Below are 19,328 nucleotides of genomic sequence, written 5' to 3'. Positions count from 1 at the left end.
GCCGGACAAACGATCGCGAGCTAACAACGGAAACTCATCCTTGTCTAGGATTTAGTTCAATTATGTTTTGTTTGCAAACTTTTGGTAATGTCGGTAACTGTTGTTCAGTACCTGAGATGTCCGATGGAATTGAAATTCGTCCTGGGAACCGCCATCGAAACACCTCTACTAAACTTTAAATGGATGGCAGGTGTAAAAGGAGCTAATTACTTGCAAAAAATACTTTATTTCTATGTAAAAACGTTAACAAAGTTACTGGGGTATGTTGACTGACTACTGGCACTTACGGTAGTCAGTTTGGAGTTGACTGGTCAGGAAAGCTAGCATAAATCATAGTTTCAAAAGGATAAAAAAACGGTGCTGAAATTTACAATGGGAGTTCTCTGATCATGAATAATCTACTGATCTGCTTTTGACTTTACGGTTTGAGACTAAAGAGAATTAATGAGAAGTTTATCGGTCAGTAAGTTTAAAACGATCGGAATATCAAACCTAAAACCTACATACCTAAGAAATCTGTCGGATTCCTAACCAATCTCCTCTACTGTAGCTTATAGTCACTGTAGATTAGCTTTGTAGTCAGAGAACCTTAGCCAAGGCTGCACTTGTGTGTAGAAGCTAAATGGACCCTAAACGCAACCTGAGCGGAAGTCATACTCAGGAGACTCGTACTAGACTTTGATGATGACTTCCGCTAAGGTGGTCCAAACTTTAATCACTATCATGACCAGGACGATCGGACTACAAGATCAAATTTTACTGCTGTGTTCTAATTATTAACTGAAATACTTGACAAGATATATTAAAACTAAAACGGATTGCAAAAATCTTAGTGAATTTAGTAATCGCACCTAATCTGTAGATTTTGCGGAGAGAAATGTTGCGTTTTTCGCAGAGAGAGGACTATTTAAATTTTTGAAAATGATTTTAGCTGTGATGTTATTCAGGTATTATGAAAAGATATTTGATTAGCAGCTCGATCTGTCGTTGATAAAAATTTATAAAAAGTTGATATTTGAATTTTCAGCAAGAAAGCGACATATCTCCTTGCCCTCAATTCAAGTTAAGATATAGAAGTAAAAACGTTCTGTCCTGAAGACAGACGGTTAATTGACGGCCTGTTAAACCTGTTTAATCCACGATCTGCTTTCCTTAACTAAGAAAAATATTCAACTTTTTCTATGAGCTATTTGGATAGAAAGCTCGGACGTACTTATTCTTTCTATGTCCGTCTAACCACGTCTCTTAGTAGTTTGTATGAATCGATCAGTTGATTATAATTTAGCCGAACTGAAAACTTTGAAAGTTACTCTCCTATGGACCCATGCTCTGCCCAAAGTTTCCTACACCAGAAAATGTTTCATACCACATAGGTGGCCGTGTAAATCTTAGAATTCTTAGATAGTTAAAAGCTTCAGTCGGGCGCCCGGATGCAAGTTTGAGAACAAGTTTAAGTGACTCTTCTGAATGCTGCAGAATAACATTTTCCATTCTTTTCGAAAGAAAACCCGATACACTTGGTACTGTGGACGTTTCATGTGTAGCTTGAAGCCAATAGTTCAGATTATGCCGCTGGAAACGAAGCTGGATATATTTGGTTGCAACTGCTTGCCAATCACAATTTAAAGAATCATCATAATCATTTAATGCAAAATTCATCTTTCTAAAAAAGCGTGGTAGTTTTCCATTTACAGGAATGTGCGATCTCACTTCATCCGACGTTTCCAAGACTAAATCGAGACTGTTTTTATAAGAGCGATATAGTTTGTGAAGACTAGTTTCCTGATCAGGATGCTGCTTACCACTAAACCGATGACACATATCAATGGTGTCTTCCTTTGGTTTGTAATCTTTCGAAACATTTTCGCAAGGCATATGTGCATGAGGAGTGGAAGCAATAAACAAAAGGTCCTTCAGTAGCTCGATTTGAGTGTCGAGGAAAGTAACAAAGTTATTTCGAATGGTAAAATAGCTTAATTTTAGGATCTGCTGGCGGTCAAGGAAAAGCACCACAAAGGTAAAATGAGGTAAACCCCTTTTTATGTCGGCTGGACAATCTTCTTTGAAGGAAGAACACTCGTCCATCTTCTTTTGGTAATCAATGAGAATTTTATCTACTTTGTCAGATGTTCTGAAAAGGTTGACGGTTGCCGCTTCATACTCTCGGTCTTCCTCACGCCCACAGCCCTCTTGAAGAGCAAGTATCTCATCTTCCGTAAGCTCAAGAGACAACTTGCTAGGATTTTTTCCAAAGAATATGTTGTAGATTAGAAAGTACTCTGCTTCTAGCGAAGGATATCGAAGAGTACCACCGTAGCTCTTTATCACATCGACAACTTTGCACCATGGACTGTGCCATTCGTACGAGTCGCCACCAATAAACATCGCCAAGTACATGGGAGTAATTCCATCTTTGTTGGGACAGTCCACATCAATACCGACAATTTTACTGCTGGAGAGCAAATGCGCAATAAATTTCCACATCCCTCGAGAAGCTGCGACGTGGTAAAGGGTGAGATCGGAACGCTTTTCACTACAACCAATATCCAAGGTCCCATTTTTTATGAGATGATTTAAAATTGATGAGGCTGAAAGCGAGGCAAATTCAATCTCTAGAGCTGTAAGTGCACTGGGTACTTCGAGGTTTAAAAAAGGCCTGTATTTCACAGCATATAATATTGAAAGCCATAAAGGGGAGAACCCATCATGAGTTTCTATACTAATGTTAGCACCTAAAGAAAGGAATTTTTCAATTGCTACCAAGTTTGCACCCTGAGCCGCTCTATGAAAAGCGTTATAGCCCTCTGCATCAAAACACTTATCAATAACGTTACTTCCGTCAGCATGAGACAGAATTGCCAAGGTCAGTGGTCCGTCGCCAGTCTTACTTGTTTTCAAGTTTCCTTTATCAACGCGCTCGTCGTATTTTTCCAGAAAGTAGTCGAACAACGCATGTTTTGTCTGCAAATATTTATGCCAGTTATCACTTCCCAGTAGATATTCGTAAAGGTAATGAAGGTAATGCAGTTTGTGATATGACGCTAGGTGAAAGACTGAATCCTCGAAGGGATCTCCACATGCAATGTCCACTTTTACGTTATGTTTTACAAGAACTTTGGACATGTGACGGCCGCCGATACGCAAATAAACAAGCAGAGGAGTTAACCCCGAGGCTCCTCGACAATTAACGTCCACACCCGCTTGTAATAAGGTGTTAGCTGCGAGAACAAGATGGAGTCTCACATAGTCAAGCAGATATGAGCAGTCGAACTTTGTAAATGTTGATGTAAATGCTCGCGATATGACACTCGTTAAAGACTTTGCAACCAAAGCTTGTTCGTATGGCTTATTTAAAGCAACAACACGTTTCTTGACCTTCTCAGAAATTGAAATGTCGTAAGAAAGAACGAAGGGACTTAAGGAAAGCACAAGAAGACTTTCTCTGAAAGTGTTGCTTCCCGTTAGGTAGTTGAATGTGCTGGTTTTCTCTTGCAATATATCAAAGACCGTTCGATTCCTAAGGTCTCGCATATCTAAACCAGCTTTTTGTCTCCTGGACAAAAGCTCAACAAGCTTGAAGAAAGTAGTTAACCAAGGATATTGATTATCCAATTCACTCATGATCGTCTGAGAGGCTCCAGAATATTTCTCAATCCAACCCTTAGGAGTGGTCACATACAAGTCTGCAAAATACTCAAAACCTACGTGTCCTATGTCTTTTACCACATAGTGTAATGCCGTCATTCTCTCAACATCCGTAGCTCGGTAATCACATCCCAGGTCAAACAGAAGCTCGAAAATGTCCTTTGAAAAACACGACGCGGCGCTGTGAAGGGGCGTCGATCCATTTAGGCTTCGTGCATTGATATCTGCTCCGCTGCTAACCAGCAGTGTTATAAGGGATGGCTTAATGTGGCAGGAGGCGATGTGAAGTGGCGTGGAACCATTACAGTCAAACACATTAGGATCTGCTTTGTATTTGATGAGCATCTCGGCAACACTGTGATAGCCATGCTTAGCAGCGATATGCAAAGAAGTAAATCCACACGGACAAGTAGTTGGAAGCATCGTACCCATTGTGAAGGAACCAGTACTCGATGATAACATTCTGTCATCACATTGAACATTGGAATCCACTCCAAACTTCAACAGTGTTTCTAAGATGTTATAATTATTTGTGTACACAGCCTCGTGCAAGGGTAGTCTTCTCGCAGAATTTGGACAACTGACAGCACTGTGGTCTTCCATCAACAACGTTTCAATCACGTCAACATGTCCTCGAGCGACTGCGGCATGAAGGGCTGTTTCACGTATGTGAAGATGATGGTTATCATACAAACGCAATTTAGTAGAATCCAATTCATACTCTTCTTCATCAGGAAAACCGGAAAACGGTATGTTCTGGACACAGTTATCTACCACTCCTTCTTTCAGTAGGTACTGTACGACATTAATATGACCTCCAGCTGCTGCGTGATGTAATGAAATGTCATCCAATTCTCCACCAGCGCTCTGAAGAATCTCGACCGTCTCAAGATGTCCGTTTGCCGCTGCAAGTTGCATGGCAGTATTGTTAGTTCCAGTTGTGCTGAAAATGTTCACTTTGTGCTGAATAAGAAAGGCTACAACATCATTGTTACCTTCTTGAGCGGCTGTATGCAATAACGAATATCCGCATAGCTTTCTTTTACACTCTTTAATGAGATTTTTGGAATGAGAGGCACTTTCCAAATCCAAGTATGCTGCTCTACGGTTGAGGTTAGCTCCCCTACCAAACAGAATCTTCAAGTTTTTTAAGTAGCCAGAAGTTGCCGCTATAAACGCTGGTGTACGTTGGTTGTAGTCTACACTGTCAACATCGCTAAAGTGGCCCGCGAGAAGTTTAGTAACATCTGTATTAAACCAGCTGGAACTGTGATGAAGTGCTGTCATTTGAGTCAAAGGGTCGCTTGTGTTAATATGGCTTGAGGGTAGGGACAGAAATTGCTCCACCAAAGAATCATTTAGACCCCCTTCAACAATATGACTCGCCAGGTAAAAAGCTTTATCCGGCTTGAGGGGGAAACTGTTTTCATTGGCCTTTTTCAGATAGTACTTTGCAAGACGGTTATGACCATTTTGCTTCTTGATGTAATAGAATTTCCCTTTGTTGTTATCACTCGTGAGCCACTCAGATAAAGATGCATGATGAATCCGAATGAGACCCTCTCCTGCTCCATGCCACAAGAACAAAGATACAAGGTCAAGTTTAGGCATTAGGTCGTACTCTAGGTCAAGAGCTGGATCTTCAAGCTTGAGTAATAGGTGTATTTCGTAGATAGTAAGTGGTGTATATGCTGCAACTAGTACTTCAAAAATTTCTCGCAAGGGTTGAAAAGATTCTGGTGTGGTGTACTTTCTCTCGAAGTACAACTGATAGGAGGTGTCAAGTGTTTGGGGAAACGCATTCAAACTGACATCTTTGGTTGATGCCATCCACAAGTTCAGCACAACTTTAACAAACTGAAAGTTTCCCTGACCCTTCTCGGTCAAAATTGAAACAATTGTCTGAGCTGGCGCCTCATTATTTGTGATTGCAAGGGTGGTTTTAATTTTATGCAGGAGAGAATCTTTCCAAGAAAACACCTTGAGGGATAGATATGTGTCGATGTCTTCTAGGTTTTTTGTGTCGTCCGACTGTAACTCTACTCTTTTCAGCCCTTCGAAACTTGCGGTGATGATGCTCACATTCCGTGAACTCAAAATCAGCTTCAGCCACTTTGGAAGACGTTGAACTTTGGATTTAAGAATATTAAGAACTTCTGCTTTGTCATTTGCACACTCATCCAAGGCATCAATGACAATATACCAAGGTTTCACAGGCTGCAGTCCAAGGTTTTTTAAGGGTGTAAGTATTCCTTGTTCGAAACACCATTCCGAGTCTTGAGGACAATCCTTGTATAACACTCTACGAACAAAGGGATCAGTCCCAACGAGTTCGCCGTATTCCTCCAGTTTCCAAGCGATCATGTTGGCAAGATTTCGAACGAACTTGGCCCCATTCTGAGTTCCTTTGTCGAAGTGCATGCAAAAATGATACCCAAGAATTCTGCTGTGGATAAGTGGACTTGATATTCTGGAACAAAGCAAATAACTAAGGAAAGCAGACTTACCAGAGCCTGGATTTCCAGTTATCAAAACACCACGATTTTGAGTGTGCTCTAAAACAGTTTCCATTTCCTGGTACAGCCACTGTCGGCCGATGAATTCTGCCTTCGATGAATTGATGAAATCACTGAAGTCGAAATTCTTTAACTCCCATTGATCACTATAATCTTGGAGCGCACACCCTGCAGGAACAAAATCACATATTTTTGCCAATTTGAATACGGTGTTATATAAACGTTTGGTATTTTGATCATCGCTTCAGATTAAGACCTGGTAGATCGTGATAAAATTCCCAGCTGTTAATAGATAATTTGACTGACAAACAGCCTCCTGTATCCCCTATTATTATATGCCTGTGTCTCACAAGGACTGGGAACTACCGAATTCACGAATTTGATTAGCTGAAATAAATATTGAAAGCGGTCTAGATTTTGCCATCTAGACCGGCATCTAAACCGGTCTTGAAAAAAAAGGTACAAAGAATATAATAAATTGGCATATAAGACAGAGCCATATAATAAACATCTTATCAACCGTGCTAGGTCGGTCTGTATGGGAGAATCTTGACCTCGGTCAAGATTCTCCCATACAGACCGAACTAATTACATTTTATAATGAAGTTCGAATATAACGCACGCTGTAATGGTTGAAAGGGCGTGCTCTATGAGAATACAGAGCACGGAGCTGAGCTAGGGCTGTCACGGCATCTGCCGATATTTGTGCTGTCTCTAAAGAAGTAGGGAGAAATACAAGCCTATGTCTCGTGTTTCTCCTTACACTTCTTTCGTGCTTTAGCCACTACCTGCGTGCCGCTTACAACAGAACAGAACACAGCCAACGCTTCTTTATTTGTTAAATTTACTCAGTGATCCTGATCCCGAGGCAACGTCGAGCATGGCTCCAAAACATTTACCAACCTAGCGAATGGCTTTATTAAATGGATAAGAGACCTTTTAAGACTTGTGACACGCGTCACGCAATTCAGTATGTTTCGTAATCATCAGATTTCAGTCTTTTTACATGATCTTCGGGTTTAGTTTTTTGATTGACAGTTTTATAGAAAAAGTGCGAGCACGCGGTTAAAAAGGTGAAGCAGGGTTTAAGTTCGAGTGGAAAAGTAATGTAACCGTTGTTGTTAAGGGAAGTTTTTCGTATTAAACCGTAGCCGAAATCGTGTGTTTTGTTTACCGTGTTTCATCGTAGCTACACTTAATACATCTGAAAAAACAGGACCGCGAGCGCTGCCTGCAGACCTCCCTCAGCCGAATAGAACTTTTATGTTGCGATTTAAAGTTTTATCTACTTACCATCTCCGTCGTAAGAATCCTCTAAAATAATACAGAGGTGACATAGAAGCATTAATATGAACCATGATTTTAGGTGGATTTTTCTCACGCGCATGCTTCTTATCAAGTTTCCTATCAGGTTTTCGAATATAATAGGCCAGGTTTGATTATCTTGAGGTAATCTTGTCAAATTTAAATCATCGAGTTTGTTTTTTAGAATCTCATGTTGTTCTTGGAGCTGGTTTTGCTGCTCTTTGTTCCTGGCGGACTCCTCCATCAACATTGTCAAATTGTTATTGATGCTAGAAATCTCTTTTGTCAAAACTTCTTTTAAGTCGGCTAACACTTGCGCCTCCATACTCTGCAGGTCTGAAACGTGCCTAAGGTTGTTAACCTCTCTCAGGGCTTGCTGAACGTCAGGATCGGGAGATATACTGGGATCCTGAAGCAAATTTTCAATCGTATCAAAGGCGACTCTCTTGTCAGCATCACTTAACTCTAACTGTGGCACATGCACCCACTTGTCATTTCGAGTGTCACGAACGGCTTTGATCAAGGGCTGTGGAACAATGAAGTGATTGCACCAGTACATCAGGTTTAGGATACCAGCGATGTCCATGTCGTCTGCGCTCTTAATGTCTGCATGTCCTCCCAGATCAGGAAGGAAGAGCTTGGCTATTTCCCAGGGACCCAAGACTGGATCTATCCACTTCCTACTGTCACTTTGTTTCCAATTTGGCCTGTTTTTGTCATGATGTGCCTGAAGGATGAGAGCCCACTGACAGGTCCTCATGTCGTGGTACTGGTTTGGTCTTCTTCTCAGGATGTGGACGCACGTGCAGGGTCCAGCGACCCTTGCAGACATGTTTCTATAAAATGTCTCCATCTCACGGGTAACAAAAGGACGAAGACCGTGACGAAGCTCTGTTGTTAATGCATGACCGAGAGCAAGCCAGTTTCTGTATTCCGGCTTTGTTAGTTGTCTGATCGTCCCAGGAGTACTTGAGGAAGGCATTACTTCAATGAAAGAGCAAAAATGATTGATTGGAAGAGAGTAAGAAAATTGAAATATCCTGTTGTTTCTATGCAATATAAACAAATGCTTGCGAATAGCGCTTTATACTAATGACGTCATGAAATTTTAGACCCCCCGCGTGACTCAGACAAACAAACTCCACTTCTTTGAGAGCTACAAGGGAAATGGCGAGTAGTTCGCTTATTCCCTTACAGTTCTGACCGAAGAGGACGGCGTTTCTGGCTCCAAATTTGAAAGAGAACCGGAAGAATACACTGTAGACCAGCTAAAACGGTGGTTAAAATGTAGGGGCTTAAAATTAAGCGGTAAACGAGAAGATCTTGTACAGACTGTGTGAGATGCGGGAATTATCACACCCTTGATCCGGCAATCGATCATGGAAAATGGTTTGCTGCCAAAGTTTTTCAAGAAAATTCTGATGTAAACAATGTAAAAAGGGGGTTGACAGGCCTACACGACTCCCCAGCGCGTGTTTAGAATAGCCTATTCAAAGTTTGGCTCTCACGAGCATGTTTTTGAGCGATCGCCCTCTTGTAAGATACGAGCGGCGGATTTTTGTATATTTCGCTCAATACTGATTGTGTTTCTATTATATGCCAGTTCATGTAGTTTATGTAGTTAATATTCAGGCAGTTGTCATTGAATAATTTCTGTTTCTTTGACGCTGAATTTTCTCTTTCTTTCGGTGCTTTCCTCTAAGGAGCATGTGCTCAACTTACTTGCGCTGGTCTTAGATTTGCCTTTAGTGGATCGGGAAATTCGGCTGTTGGACCTTTTCCGCCGGGCCAGTGAAGAGCACAAATATAACTTAAGTGTTTCTTGTTATGTTTTTCTCCGTGAAAAACTCATGCGAACAAGCCACCAGCCAACGCTTGCACTTTGCCATGTCTCGCGAAGGTTTTGGGAAAGGAATGAATACTTTCTTCCCTAATTCCTTTCACTCTTTGAGTGATTTTGGCCATTTATCTGCATATCTTGAGTCTGTCTTACACTCACCCCAACAACAGTGTTTGGTACTAACCATGCCCCTTCCTTTCAGAACGCCAAGTCATTTTTTGACGAAATTCTCCGTCGTTTTGTTTTAATTTTAGAGCTCTCGCTCATACATTTCCTTAAGCTGGTCACAATGTTTGTCTGAGTCTGTGCGGGGGGTCTCATAGGTTACACGTAACAAAATCTATTTTTAGTAATAGTATAAAGCGCTATTGAAGATAATTGATTTGCATAATAAGTCCGAAATAATGTCAACTAATGCGCCAGACTACGTAAGAATAAAGTCTCTTTTTTGCTATTTTGTTACTGTTTATCTTCGACCGCGGTACAAAGTAGTCAGTGCTATCCCAGTGCGGTTTAGGATGTTGCAGTACAAGTAATAAAAGCCTCCAAAAGCTAGATGCAGTGTGGAGTAAATTATCTTCGTCATGATTTGAATTCGGGGAATCCCCACACTTAACCTGACTTCGAGACGAACTGAAACAAAGCTGCCTTTGTTGAGTTTACAACTTGAAGATAATTTTAAATCACAAAAGACACGCAACGAGCTTTAATTAATTTTTTCTACCAAGTGTTTTAAGTGCCTTGATTAAAATCCATCCAAACCTCGCTAGGGCAAATCAAAACAAAACATTAATGAGACGTTGGCGGATAATAGAAGCTGTTTATATTCTCTGACTGTTTATCATAAGATCTCATAAGGTATCATAAGGTCGGTTACAGTGGAGCTTTCCAGAAGTTCCCATCAGTGTAGTATGGTTAAAGGCATGGAGGTCCGTGAATTCTATCAGAGTAAGCCGATGAGTAACTATTCTCTGAAAAGGAACCCTGGAGAGGGTTCCCCATGGCAATCGAATAGAATTATCGGTCAAATCGTTCCACCTATTTAAGCCTACGCTTACGGTTCACGGCTTCCAGGATCGGAAATAGTCTCTCACCTACCACCTCCTAAAAGCTTTTATTGATATATTTCCTTGTTCTTAACCTAAACAAGAACTAAGGTAACTGCCAAGTGAGCGCTGAGTTCAACTCAAGAAGGTCTCTTTGAAAGTTTTTGTCGTTGAGATGAATAATACAGTTTATCAAGCGAGCAAATTTTTTTCCTTCCTTCGTCAACTTCCGGTTTCTAAATTCCTTCGAATGTTTCCTCGATAGTGCTTCCTTCAAGCAAAAGGTAAAAAGTGTGGGAAAAAATGATGCAACAACGGGGACAATTAATCTAAGAATCGATGGAGCTGCTGATTTATGTCCCGCGATGTCAAGTTTAGGGCTGGCACAGAGGCTAGCATTAAGCTCGGTAATCAAGTATCTGATATGGTGTACTCGTAAATATTACCAGCTAAGAAAGAAATCAACGAGGTCGGCATAAACAGTCGCTTGGTTCACCTCACGATGTTCAGTCACTCAAAAGTTAAAATAGTAATTATCACTAAGAATCGTGGTCATGGCTATCAATCGGTCTTCCTCTTTGAAAGCACCCTGATATAATTTTCATCCAGAAGTTTTTTTGTACATCAGGTTCAAAATTAACGAACTAGCGGTCATGCAGTTGGTTTGATGTTTTCTCCCTAATACAGACGAAATTACATCTCTATAGTTAGTCGTTCCTTTATTCATACAATGAAATAAAATGATTTGTACGTTCGATTTTCATATTAAAGTCAGTGAGTATTGAGATCACTGAAGTAAAACCATACTCAGCTATTCCGAGTATGATATTCAACGATAAGTATGTTCGAGGTCTTCGACGGCTGATTTTACCGCAAAAACCGCAAAAGCAAAAGCGGCTTACTTGACACAATTTCTCTTGAAGCGTTTTATAATGCCATTGTATAACTTCTTCAGGTCAAACTCACCTTAAATGTTGATGTGAGAACGTAATAAGTTAATGGAGTATCTTTCTCTGTATCCTTCATTCAATTACGTCACCTTTCTAGGAAACCGCAGGTTTTTGTTTACATTGATTCCCATATTTCCTTGCGGGCTTTATTGCTTGAATTATGAAAGAGGTAGACTGGGAACGAGGAACACTTACTTGTTTCTCCAAATTAACACGTCTTGCCACAGACTCTCGTTTTTTGCTACATTTATTGCCGATAATCCAAAGCTTCGAGGAAAATAGAAAAATGTTAACGGGTCAGTAGAATTGACCGGAGTTGAGGAGAAATAACCAGAAATAAGAGAATCACTCTTTGACTGTATTTTTAACAGGTAAATATTTCAGTCAATTTGTTGTATATCATAGAGAAGACAAGAGTACCAACATTCCAAACTCCAATTCGATCTGGAAACAGTGGGCAAGAAGAGCCACCCAGTGGAATGTCCATTGCTAAATTATTTATTAAATTTATTTATTTATTTATTTATTTATTATTATTATTTATTAAGAGTATGACTTGTATGACACGCTGACCAATTACTCGAAGCAAAGTATGTTTGAGGTTATTGCTCTTGCCTAAGATCATGTTTGAAATAGCTTTGAAATGATAAAGTTATTTAAATGTTTACCATGTTTATCACCAAATTATTCTCAGTGGTTACCCTCCAAAAGTCTTCGTGATCTATGCCGAATGAAAACACATTATTACTTTTATCCACGACAAAATCGTGGATAAATAAAATGTGAGACGTGAGTAGTCCAGTGGTCAGTGCGCTGGACTCTGGGTCAGTTGGCCCAGGTTCAAGTCCTGGCTGGGGCTTGACGTTGTGACCTTAAGCAAGAACTTCACTCACATTGCTTCGTCTTCTCGGATAGGACGTAAAGCCAGAGGTCCCGTCTCCTACACCTATCAATTAGTTAATTTCGGCAGGGGACGTTAAAGCATTCACATCACGAGATTACTCTGATGTGGTCTGGCCTGTTTACTGGGAAGGGGGGGAGGGAGCAGCTGTAAAATTTCTCCTTTATTAATTATAAACTGCCGCCGGCAGTCTGGAAAAGTCCCCCGCACCGTGTTGTAAAGCGCATTAAAGCATTTTACATGGAAATGCGCTATAGAAATCGATCTATATTATTATTATTATTATTATTATTATTATTATTATAAAAGTAGAGCCTGAGAAGATCATCAAGTCTTAGACTTGCGCCTGGCCTGAAAATTGGCCATGGTCATTGGAACTGTTAATTAAGATTGAAATGTGCAAATTCAACCGGTGTTTTCCTGGGTTAAAAATTCTATCAAAGCTGCCTTTTTGATAATTTATGTAAGCTGGATAATTCACTTCTTCTACAACGGGAATGGGAGTCTGAAATGTCTTTTAGAAACATACCGGCGATATCATTCAAAATGCAGTTCATTAGAAATCACAAAACCAAAAAAATGTGGAAGTAAAGTTGTATTAAAGGAAACAAACTGCTGCCACCAACTTGTTTTGCAATGATCTGATATTGATCACCAATCGAGTTTGAGTTCTTCATGAGGCGCGAGGAAAACTCCATGGCTTGTCAGTCAGTGCTAATCTCAAAGCACATATGCATGTGTGCCTATATTAAGGGCTTAACCTAAAAGACATATATATTGTAAAGAAAATCTAGCAACGCATAAATCAATGATTTACAATGAGCATCATTAATAGCATTAGTTGAGGTGCGTCAAGGTCAACAAAGGTTTCCAAAAAACGTTCACTCTAAACGGAGTCAGCGATTTCATTAACATAACTTAAAATGTATTGATCCTTTACCGAAAAAGCCAATTCCCAATCAGGCTACAGCGGTGCAATATAACCATACAAAAACAATCACATGTCCTTTGCAAAAGTAAGCAGGTGTACCATGGTAATAGAAACTTAATGGATATACGAAACGGCTCATGAAAACCACAAGAAATTAGTACATTGAATTCCCACATTTAACGCCAGTTGTCGTCTGTCACTAAACATAAAGGTCCTCGGTCTCATCGTCTGCTGCTTTGGTAAGGATGAGTGCCAACCATAATCAAGGCAATGAAGACTTCAAATCCCAAGTATTCATCATCAACGGAGCCATACTAATTTTATTCGCGGTGTTAATATCCATCTCCAATGGTCTCCTACTGTTCCTGATCTACAAAGACCCGCTGAAAAAATTTCGCAACGCCACCGCTGTTCTTGTGGTGTCTTTAGGCATAGCAGACTTTCTAACGGGATGTGTAACCGCTTTGGACGTTGGAATAGCACACATTCTGGAAGGAATGGCGATGCAAAAAGATATAATTATGCTTCAGGCTAAGATCGTCTCTCAGATAACCGTGCGCGCAAGTCTTTGTATCATGATTATGTTCGCGGTTGAGCGGTTCATAGCTGTCGCCTTCCCTTATGTTTATCGTAAATCCGTGACCATCCCAAAAACCATCGTCTTTTGTGCGTTGTGTTGGATGTTAGCCATTGTTACAAGCTGTCTGGAGCTGCTGGTGGAGCGAGATTTGTACGATGTCGTGTTCCTTTACCTCATTTTTGTCCTACCGCTCTTAACTATTCTTTCCACATACTCAGCAGCTTATTGCGCGCTGCTACATCGACATGGAAGACTTTACAAAAAGGAGAAAATATCCAGGCGATCGGCTGAGATGCAGAAACAACTGATGACAACTTCCTGTCTGATTATTCTTGTCTTTTTTGCTTCTCTCGTTCCGTTTTGGGTGTTCACCACCATCCGGCGTTATTGCAAAGAGTGCGTTCAACAAAAATGGTCCATTGCAGGTTACCGATTTTCCATTCCGATTCTGTACATTAACTCAGCCCTGAACCCGTTGTTGTACGCTTGGAGAATGCGGCCATACCGTCAAAGCTTTCAAGCCTTATTTCCAAAAAGCAGAAGAGTGGGGGATAGACGAGTCAAGACGAACACGTCAAGACGAACAAGTCAAGACGAACTCCCTCAAAATGAAGGCAATGAAACTTCTGTAATTGTCAATGAATTTTGCGAAGAGACTAATTTATAAATGACAATCGACAGATGAAATTTACCAGTTTTAATTTAAAGTTTATAATGATTACGCGAACAGCTGCATGATCTTCTTTACTTCGAAAAACATTTTTTTAAGCGCAAGTATAGGCAGGTTTTTAAACAAGACGATTGTTCCCACCTATTTAACGAAGAAGATAATGTGTAAAATACTGTGCAGAAAAATGACAGAGAAAGCAAGTAACTGAAAAAACAACGACTTGTCACTTTAAACTGTAGTCCTATTGAATCAAGAAAATTCTGCGGAAATGACTAAGAAAAGAAATTTTTGTAAGCGATGACGTGTTAATGAGTTAGATTCAGTTCTGTTTTTTTTTTTTTTCAAATGTAAAACAGGCCTTCAATTGTATTAAATATGAGATAAAATTTGGCAGCTGTGTAGTTTCAGAACGGATGATGTACTCAGAACCTCGTTTTAACTCTTCACTCGAAGATTCGTGAGAAAAATTAATGAAAAAGCAACTTCTTCCGTGTGACTTGGTGACTCTAGTTTTTGATTCAGCAAAAAGTTTAAACAATTTTAAACATGGTGTGTGAATGATCTTAAATGCATATTCATATACCAAGAGTAAGTCAGACAATACAAGCTGGCTAACTCGATGAAATTTTAGACGCAATGTCATTCACTAGACATTATCTGCACTTTTTCAATTTGAAATAGCGACTGTATGCCATAAATTTGTAAGGAGGACTACTTTCTGACGCCATTGTATGAATTCGTGTCTCCATGAATTGAAATGTAATATATCAGTTGGTAAAAACAAGTAATTCAGTTCAAATTTTGGCATGAAATGTTCATGGACTGGTGGAGAAAACCTGACCTCTTAGTTGATCATTCAGATAATAGCAAAAGCAAACAGGAAAATATTGCTTCTTTTCGCGTGCCTTGATGTCAGTGATAGACCTACACCCTCTCGTATAGTTTTTCATTAGCTTTTGTTTGCATTTCTTGTGACAAACTTCTTTCCATCGCTTAATATAAAGATATTAAACGAAAATCTTATCGCTTTATGCAAAATACGTAATGGTTGACAACACACCATTAAACAAAACCATTAGATATGATATTTGAGGTGTGAAATACCAAAGAAAACTATTGCCAACCGTAATTCTTTGCGGGCGAGGTGATCATCGACGCCAATTTCTGCGAAGAAAAACGAATATCGATTTTTTTATCTGAGACACCTCAGTATTAGTAAACTACGGTTGCTCTCAAGGGCCATCCACCTACAAAAATTTTCATGACTTTATCGCGCGATAAGTTTTGCTAAGTCCATTCATTCAAAAAATTTGCAATCAACATCATCGTGCGATAGATAAACTCATCGCGCGATAAGTTGTTCTATCGTGCGATAAGTTTATCTATCGCGCGATAATGTTGATTGCAAGTTTTTGGAATAAATGGGCTTAGCAAAACTTATCGCGCGATAAAGTCATGAAAATTTTTGTAGGTGGATGGCCCTTGAGAGCCACCGTAGTAAACAGTCTCGTTTGTGTTTAAATTCTAGAGGCTCCTTTGATACCATGGAAATTTTAGACGAGAAGGCACTTAAGGTAGAGCTTTTAGCTGATTCACTCGCATTTTGTACTTAACTCCATTTATGTTGGCAAAAGTTCACTTTAATGCTCGATTGAATAATTCATAAAGTATAGCTATTACTAAAAGCAGTTTTTTTTCACGAGTGTTGCCGTTTGAAAGCTTTTTAGAAGTGCCTTCAGTCATTGGCAATGAAAGACTTCAGTTGTACAAGAGAAATTTTTTTTCACAGTTTAATTCGATTTCTTTGATGACAGGACATTTTGAGATTTTGAGGAGATTTTCAGAGCTAGGTATTTATTATCATAGGGTTTTTTATTTATTTATTTTTTCGACAATTTGCGGAAAGATCTTCATGTCACATCAATTGATATTTTTGAATTTATTACGCATAAACGTACTGTATTTAAGAGTTGCTTGGCAACATTTCTTGCCCTATAATCGAATATTTTTCCGAGAAACTCATGTATGCCCTTAGCATATAGCATGATAATGCTCCAAGTTTCATCGGCCGGTAAAATGCAAGAAGGCTTTCAAAGCAGCGTAGGATACGATTGCATGTAGCTAATGACTTCCGGTAGAGCCTTTATGTCTCAAATGTTCCAAGTTGCTTCGTTACGCTGAAATGATAGCTACGCAGTTGTTTCACATGGCTTTTCGAGAGTTACAGAGTGATCTGGGAAAAATGATCAGTGACGTGCGGGCATTAATTTTACGATAAATCTAATGATTAAATGAATTGGGTAAACCAAGACATCTATATCCTCCTGATAATACTAAAATTACTTCAAAAGTCGCTCAACTTTATTTTTTAAAGTAATTTGGTAATATCATCTAAGTTGAAATAGTAAATTGGCCACCGTAAAGAGTTAAAAAGCTGACGTTTCGAGCGTTAGCCCTTCGTCAGAGCTGACGAAGGGCTCAGTAACGCTCTCCCGAAGGGCTAATGCTCGAAAAGTCAGCTTTTTAACTCTTTACGGTGGCCAATTTACCAGTTCAACTTAGTTCATCATTACCAAATGACCTTGTTACCCCCACCGACGCAGCACTACAGTTTCTTTAGAAACTTACCCCCTTAATTTATTTTTTAAAGATTGCAACAGTGTCAAGGACGTTTGAATAAATTATGATTTTAATCAAAGAGCAAGATGTCAGTTCGATTGACTTTTTTTGTATAATCTTTCTGTCTTTATCATTGACGTATGATCTTAATAGTTCGGCCATTCGATCGGCAACATCAAACAACAGTTTTCAGTTTTAAAGACGAAAAGAACCATACTTTTTATTACTTCTTTGGCTTTTAACATCGCGCAGTGGAATGGTTTAAGAGCAGATTGAAATGTTTGTTCGTAAATTGTCAGCATAAAAGGCATGACTCGCAGCATTACCTAGGCCTGCAAAAAATTTGAAAATCTGTGAAACCCTTACAACTGGTTGAGCAACAGTCAGTTCTTCAGAGATCCCAAAGGCAGTTCAGTTTACATAGATGGCTGCGGTATGTGCATGAATTTGTCAAAGAGGAAATCATAAAACAAATTAAGAAATGTGCAGTACATACATTTGCATAACATTCAGTACTTTGTCGCAGACGAATAGATCACTTGCTTTCTTACTTTTTTATTGTAATTGGGTGCATCTGGGGATCTCGAACACTTTAATCCACAACGAGATTTAGTTTTTGAACTTTCAACGCGATTTTCCTCCAAAATCGTTACAACTTTTCCAGTTGCTCTATTCGCTCCTGAGATGATCATTTTACTGTAAAACCTGATTCATTGTTTTCTTCGTCATCCTCTCTAATAGAGGTGGGAAACCTCAAATATCGACACTTCTTCATCTCCTCTACCTGCATGGAAAATTTCTGCTCGTCGAGTTTCCCACTAGAGCTCCCTCCGATTGAGTTCTTATTTTTCGCCCATAAGTTTCCCAGGTTGGGGCAGCTTCCTCTGCGCATCAAGACCCTTCGATTTAAGACAGGTTCTTCCACAGACGAAGGAGAAAAATTCGTGACTTGTAAACTCCCCCTTCGCACTGGTCTTCTCATTGGTGGAGATGCAATAATCGAAGCGGAATAACCGTTCGACAGCTTGGTCGTCAAATCTTGTATATCAAGTCTCGGTTGCACCTGCCTTGAGTACTTCAGCTTGTCTACTGGCATCTTCATCGATGTGACGTCTTCTACCTCTATCTTCCCTGTTCCTGCATCTTTCTGGATTGCTATACTAGGCAGTTTTAGAAGAGGAGACGTCGATAATGAAGCGTTGTTTTCACCATTTAATCCAGATCTTAATTCCTTAGCGTACTGGTCCAAGGCGGAATCGGAGAGAGAACTACGGTTCAGGATTTTTTTGGCAACGCTTTTCTTTTCATCTTCGCTCTTTAGGTCGACTGAGCAACTCAAAGGAAGAGAACCTCTACGGGATTCTCGTCTCCTTTGTGATTCAAGAAGAGCTGATTGCTGTACCGACAATTCCCGAAGTTTCTTTTCGTATTCCTTTTTAAACCTATCCACGGAAGAATCAAGCTTCTTAGCTTCTTGACAGTTTCTCATTCCTCTGAATTTTAAAGTTTGTGAAATTTCTGGTCTACCTGCCATATGTTTTCTTCCGTGCATTTTGTTCTTAGTTGCTTTTTTCCCTTCAAAGTACTCGGGGTCTCCTTCTTGTCTTTAAATTAGAATTAATGAGACCTTGACATTTATTTATGCACTTGCGGTTCAATTTACGATTGCCCAAGCGTCGCTCTTTGTGTAAATAACTTGTTGAATCTTGTGCAACAAAAGATTAAGTTTATTGACTTTCGCGCTCCTTTCAGAATTTTGTAATCATCATTTTACCTAATGACCTCTTTTCACAATTTACATCACGTGTCTAGTGAGATACGGACTTAGCCTGAATCGTCCCTTGTTAAGGTTTTTGCGGTGGCATGAAATGACTCGGAGTAATGTTATTTCCACTGGAGGGGACCTTGGAAAGACCATTGCTGGTCAGCTCTCAACGTCGCACTCAGTTTGCTGTCCGTTTCCTTGGCAAATATTGAGGTAATCTCACGAACTGTTTCAATCAAACTCCTTCGTATAATTGTGCAATTTGATGATGCGGTAAAGAAAAAATCGTGGTGTAAACTTTACTGATTTCAATATTTGGCCCGAAAGATAGGATTAAGTTTTTTAACAACTTATCACAGTTTACTTTCATATCGAGTCGCAACTCAACTTAACTTTAATGAGTTTTGATTAATAGCAGAATGAGTAAAGTAAACTTCTACGAAACTAATTAAATTTTTAAACAATGAGGTGCTTCTTATCTTTACGGAAATGTGATCGGCACTTCTTTATCAATTTATCGTCAATAAATGGGGCCACAAATTACATAGTGCGGTTCTTTT

General features: G+C 39.6%; 3 protein-coding genes across 4 annotated transcripts; 1 reads left to right on the top strand and 2 right to left on the bottom strand.

The window, feature by feature from the left end:
• Positions 1 to 206: 206 nt before the first annotated feature.
• Positions 207 to 11,404, bottom strand: LOC111330056 (uncharacterized). Of its 2 annotated transcripts, XM_088756050.1 has the most exons (3): positions 11,319 to 11,404; positions 7,455 to 8,450; positions 207 to 6,329 (listed from the first exon to the last, which is right to left on the bottom strand). In XM_088756050.1, exons 2-3 carry the CDS (start codon positions 8,446 to 8,448, stop codon positions 1,315 to 1,317), a joined length of 6,009 nt encoding a protein of 2,002 aa, XP_088612176.1. In that variant the 5' UTR covers positions 8,449 to 8,450; positions 11,319 to 11,404; the 3' UTR covers positions 207 to 1,314. The 2 variants fall into 2 exon arrangements, with proteins under 2 accessions (XP_088612176.1, XP_088612177.1); XM_088756051.1 differs by lacking the exon at positions 7,455 to 8,450 and having other exon boundaries at positions 11,319 to 11,388.
• Positions 11,405 to 13,253: 1,849 nt separating this feature from the next.
• Positions 13,254 to 14,773, top strand: LOC111330039 (adenosine receptor A1). The gene has a single exon (XM_022934827.2). The coding sequence runs from the start codon at positions 13,380 to 13,382 to the stop codon at positions 14,379 to 14,381; it is 1,002 nt and encodes a 333-aa protein (XP_022790562.2). The 5' UTR covers positions 13,254 to 13,379; the 3' UTR covers positions 14,382 to 14,773.
• A 2,431-nt stretch (positions 14,774 to 17,204) lies between these two features.
• On the bottom strand, positions 17,205 to 18,761 carry LOC148733733 (uncharacterized). Its single transcript, XM_088759120.1, has one exon. It carries the CDS (start codon positions 18,553 to 18,555, stop codon positions 17,692 to 17,694), a length of 864 nt encoding a protein of 287 aa, XP_088615246.1. The 5' UTR covers positions 18,556 to 18,761; the 3' UTR covers positions 17,205 to 17,691.
• Between the last annotated feature and the right edge of the window lie 567 nt (positions 18,762 to 19,328).

This window comes from Stylophora pistillata, chromosome 4, assembly GCF_964205215.1.
Source record: "Stylophora pistillata chromosome 4, jaStyPist1.2, whole genome shotgun sequence".
NCBI lineage: Eukaryota > Metazoa > Cnidaria > Anthozoa > Scleractinia > Pocilloporidae > Stylophora > Stylophora pistillata.
This window is presented reverse-complemented; position numbering and strand designations above follow the sequence as displayed.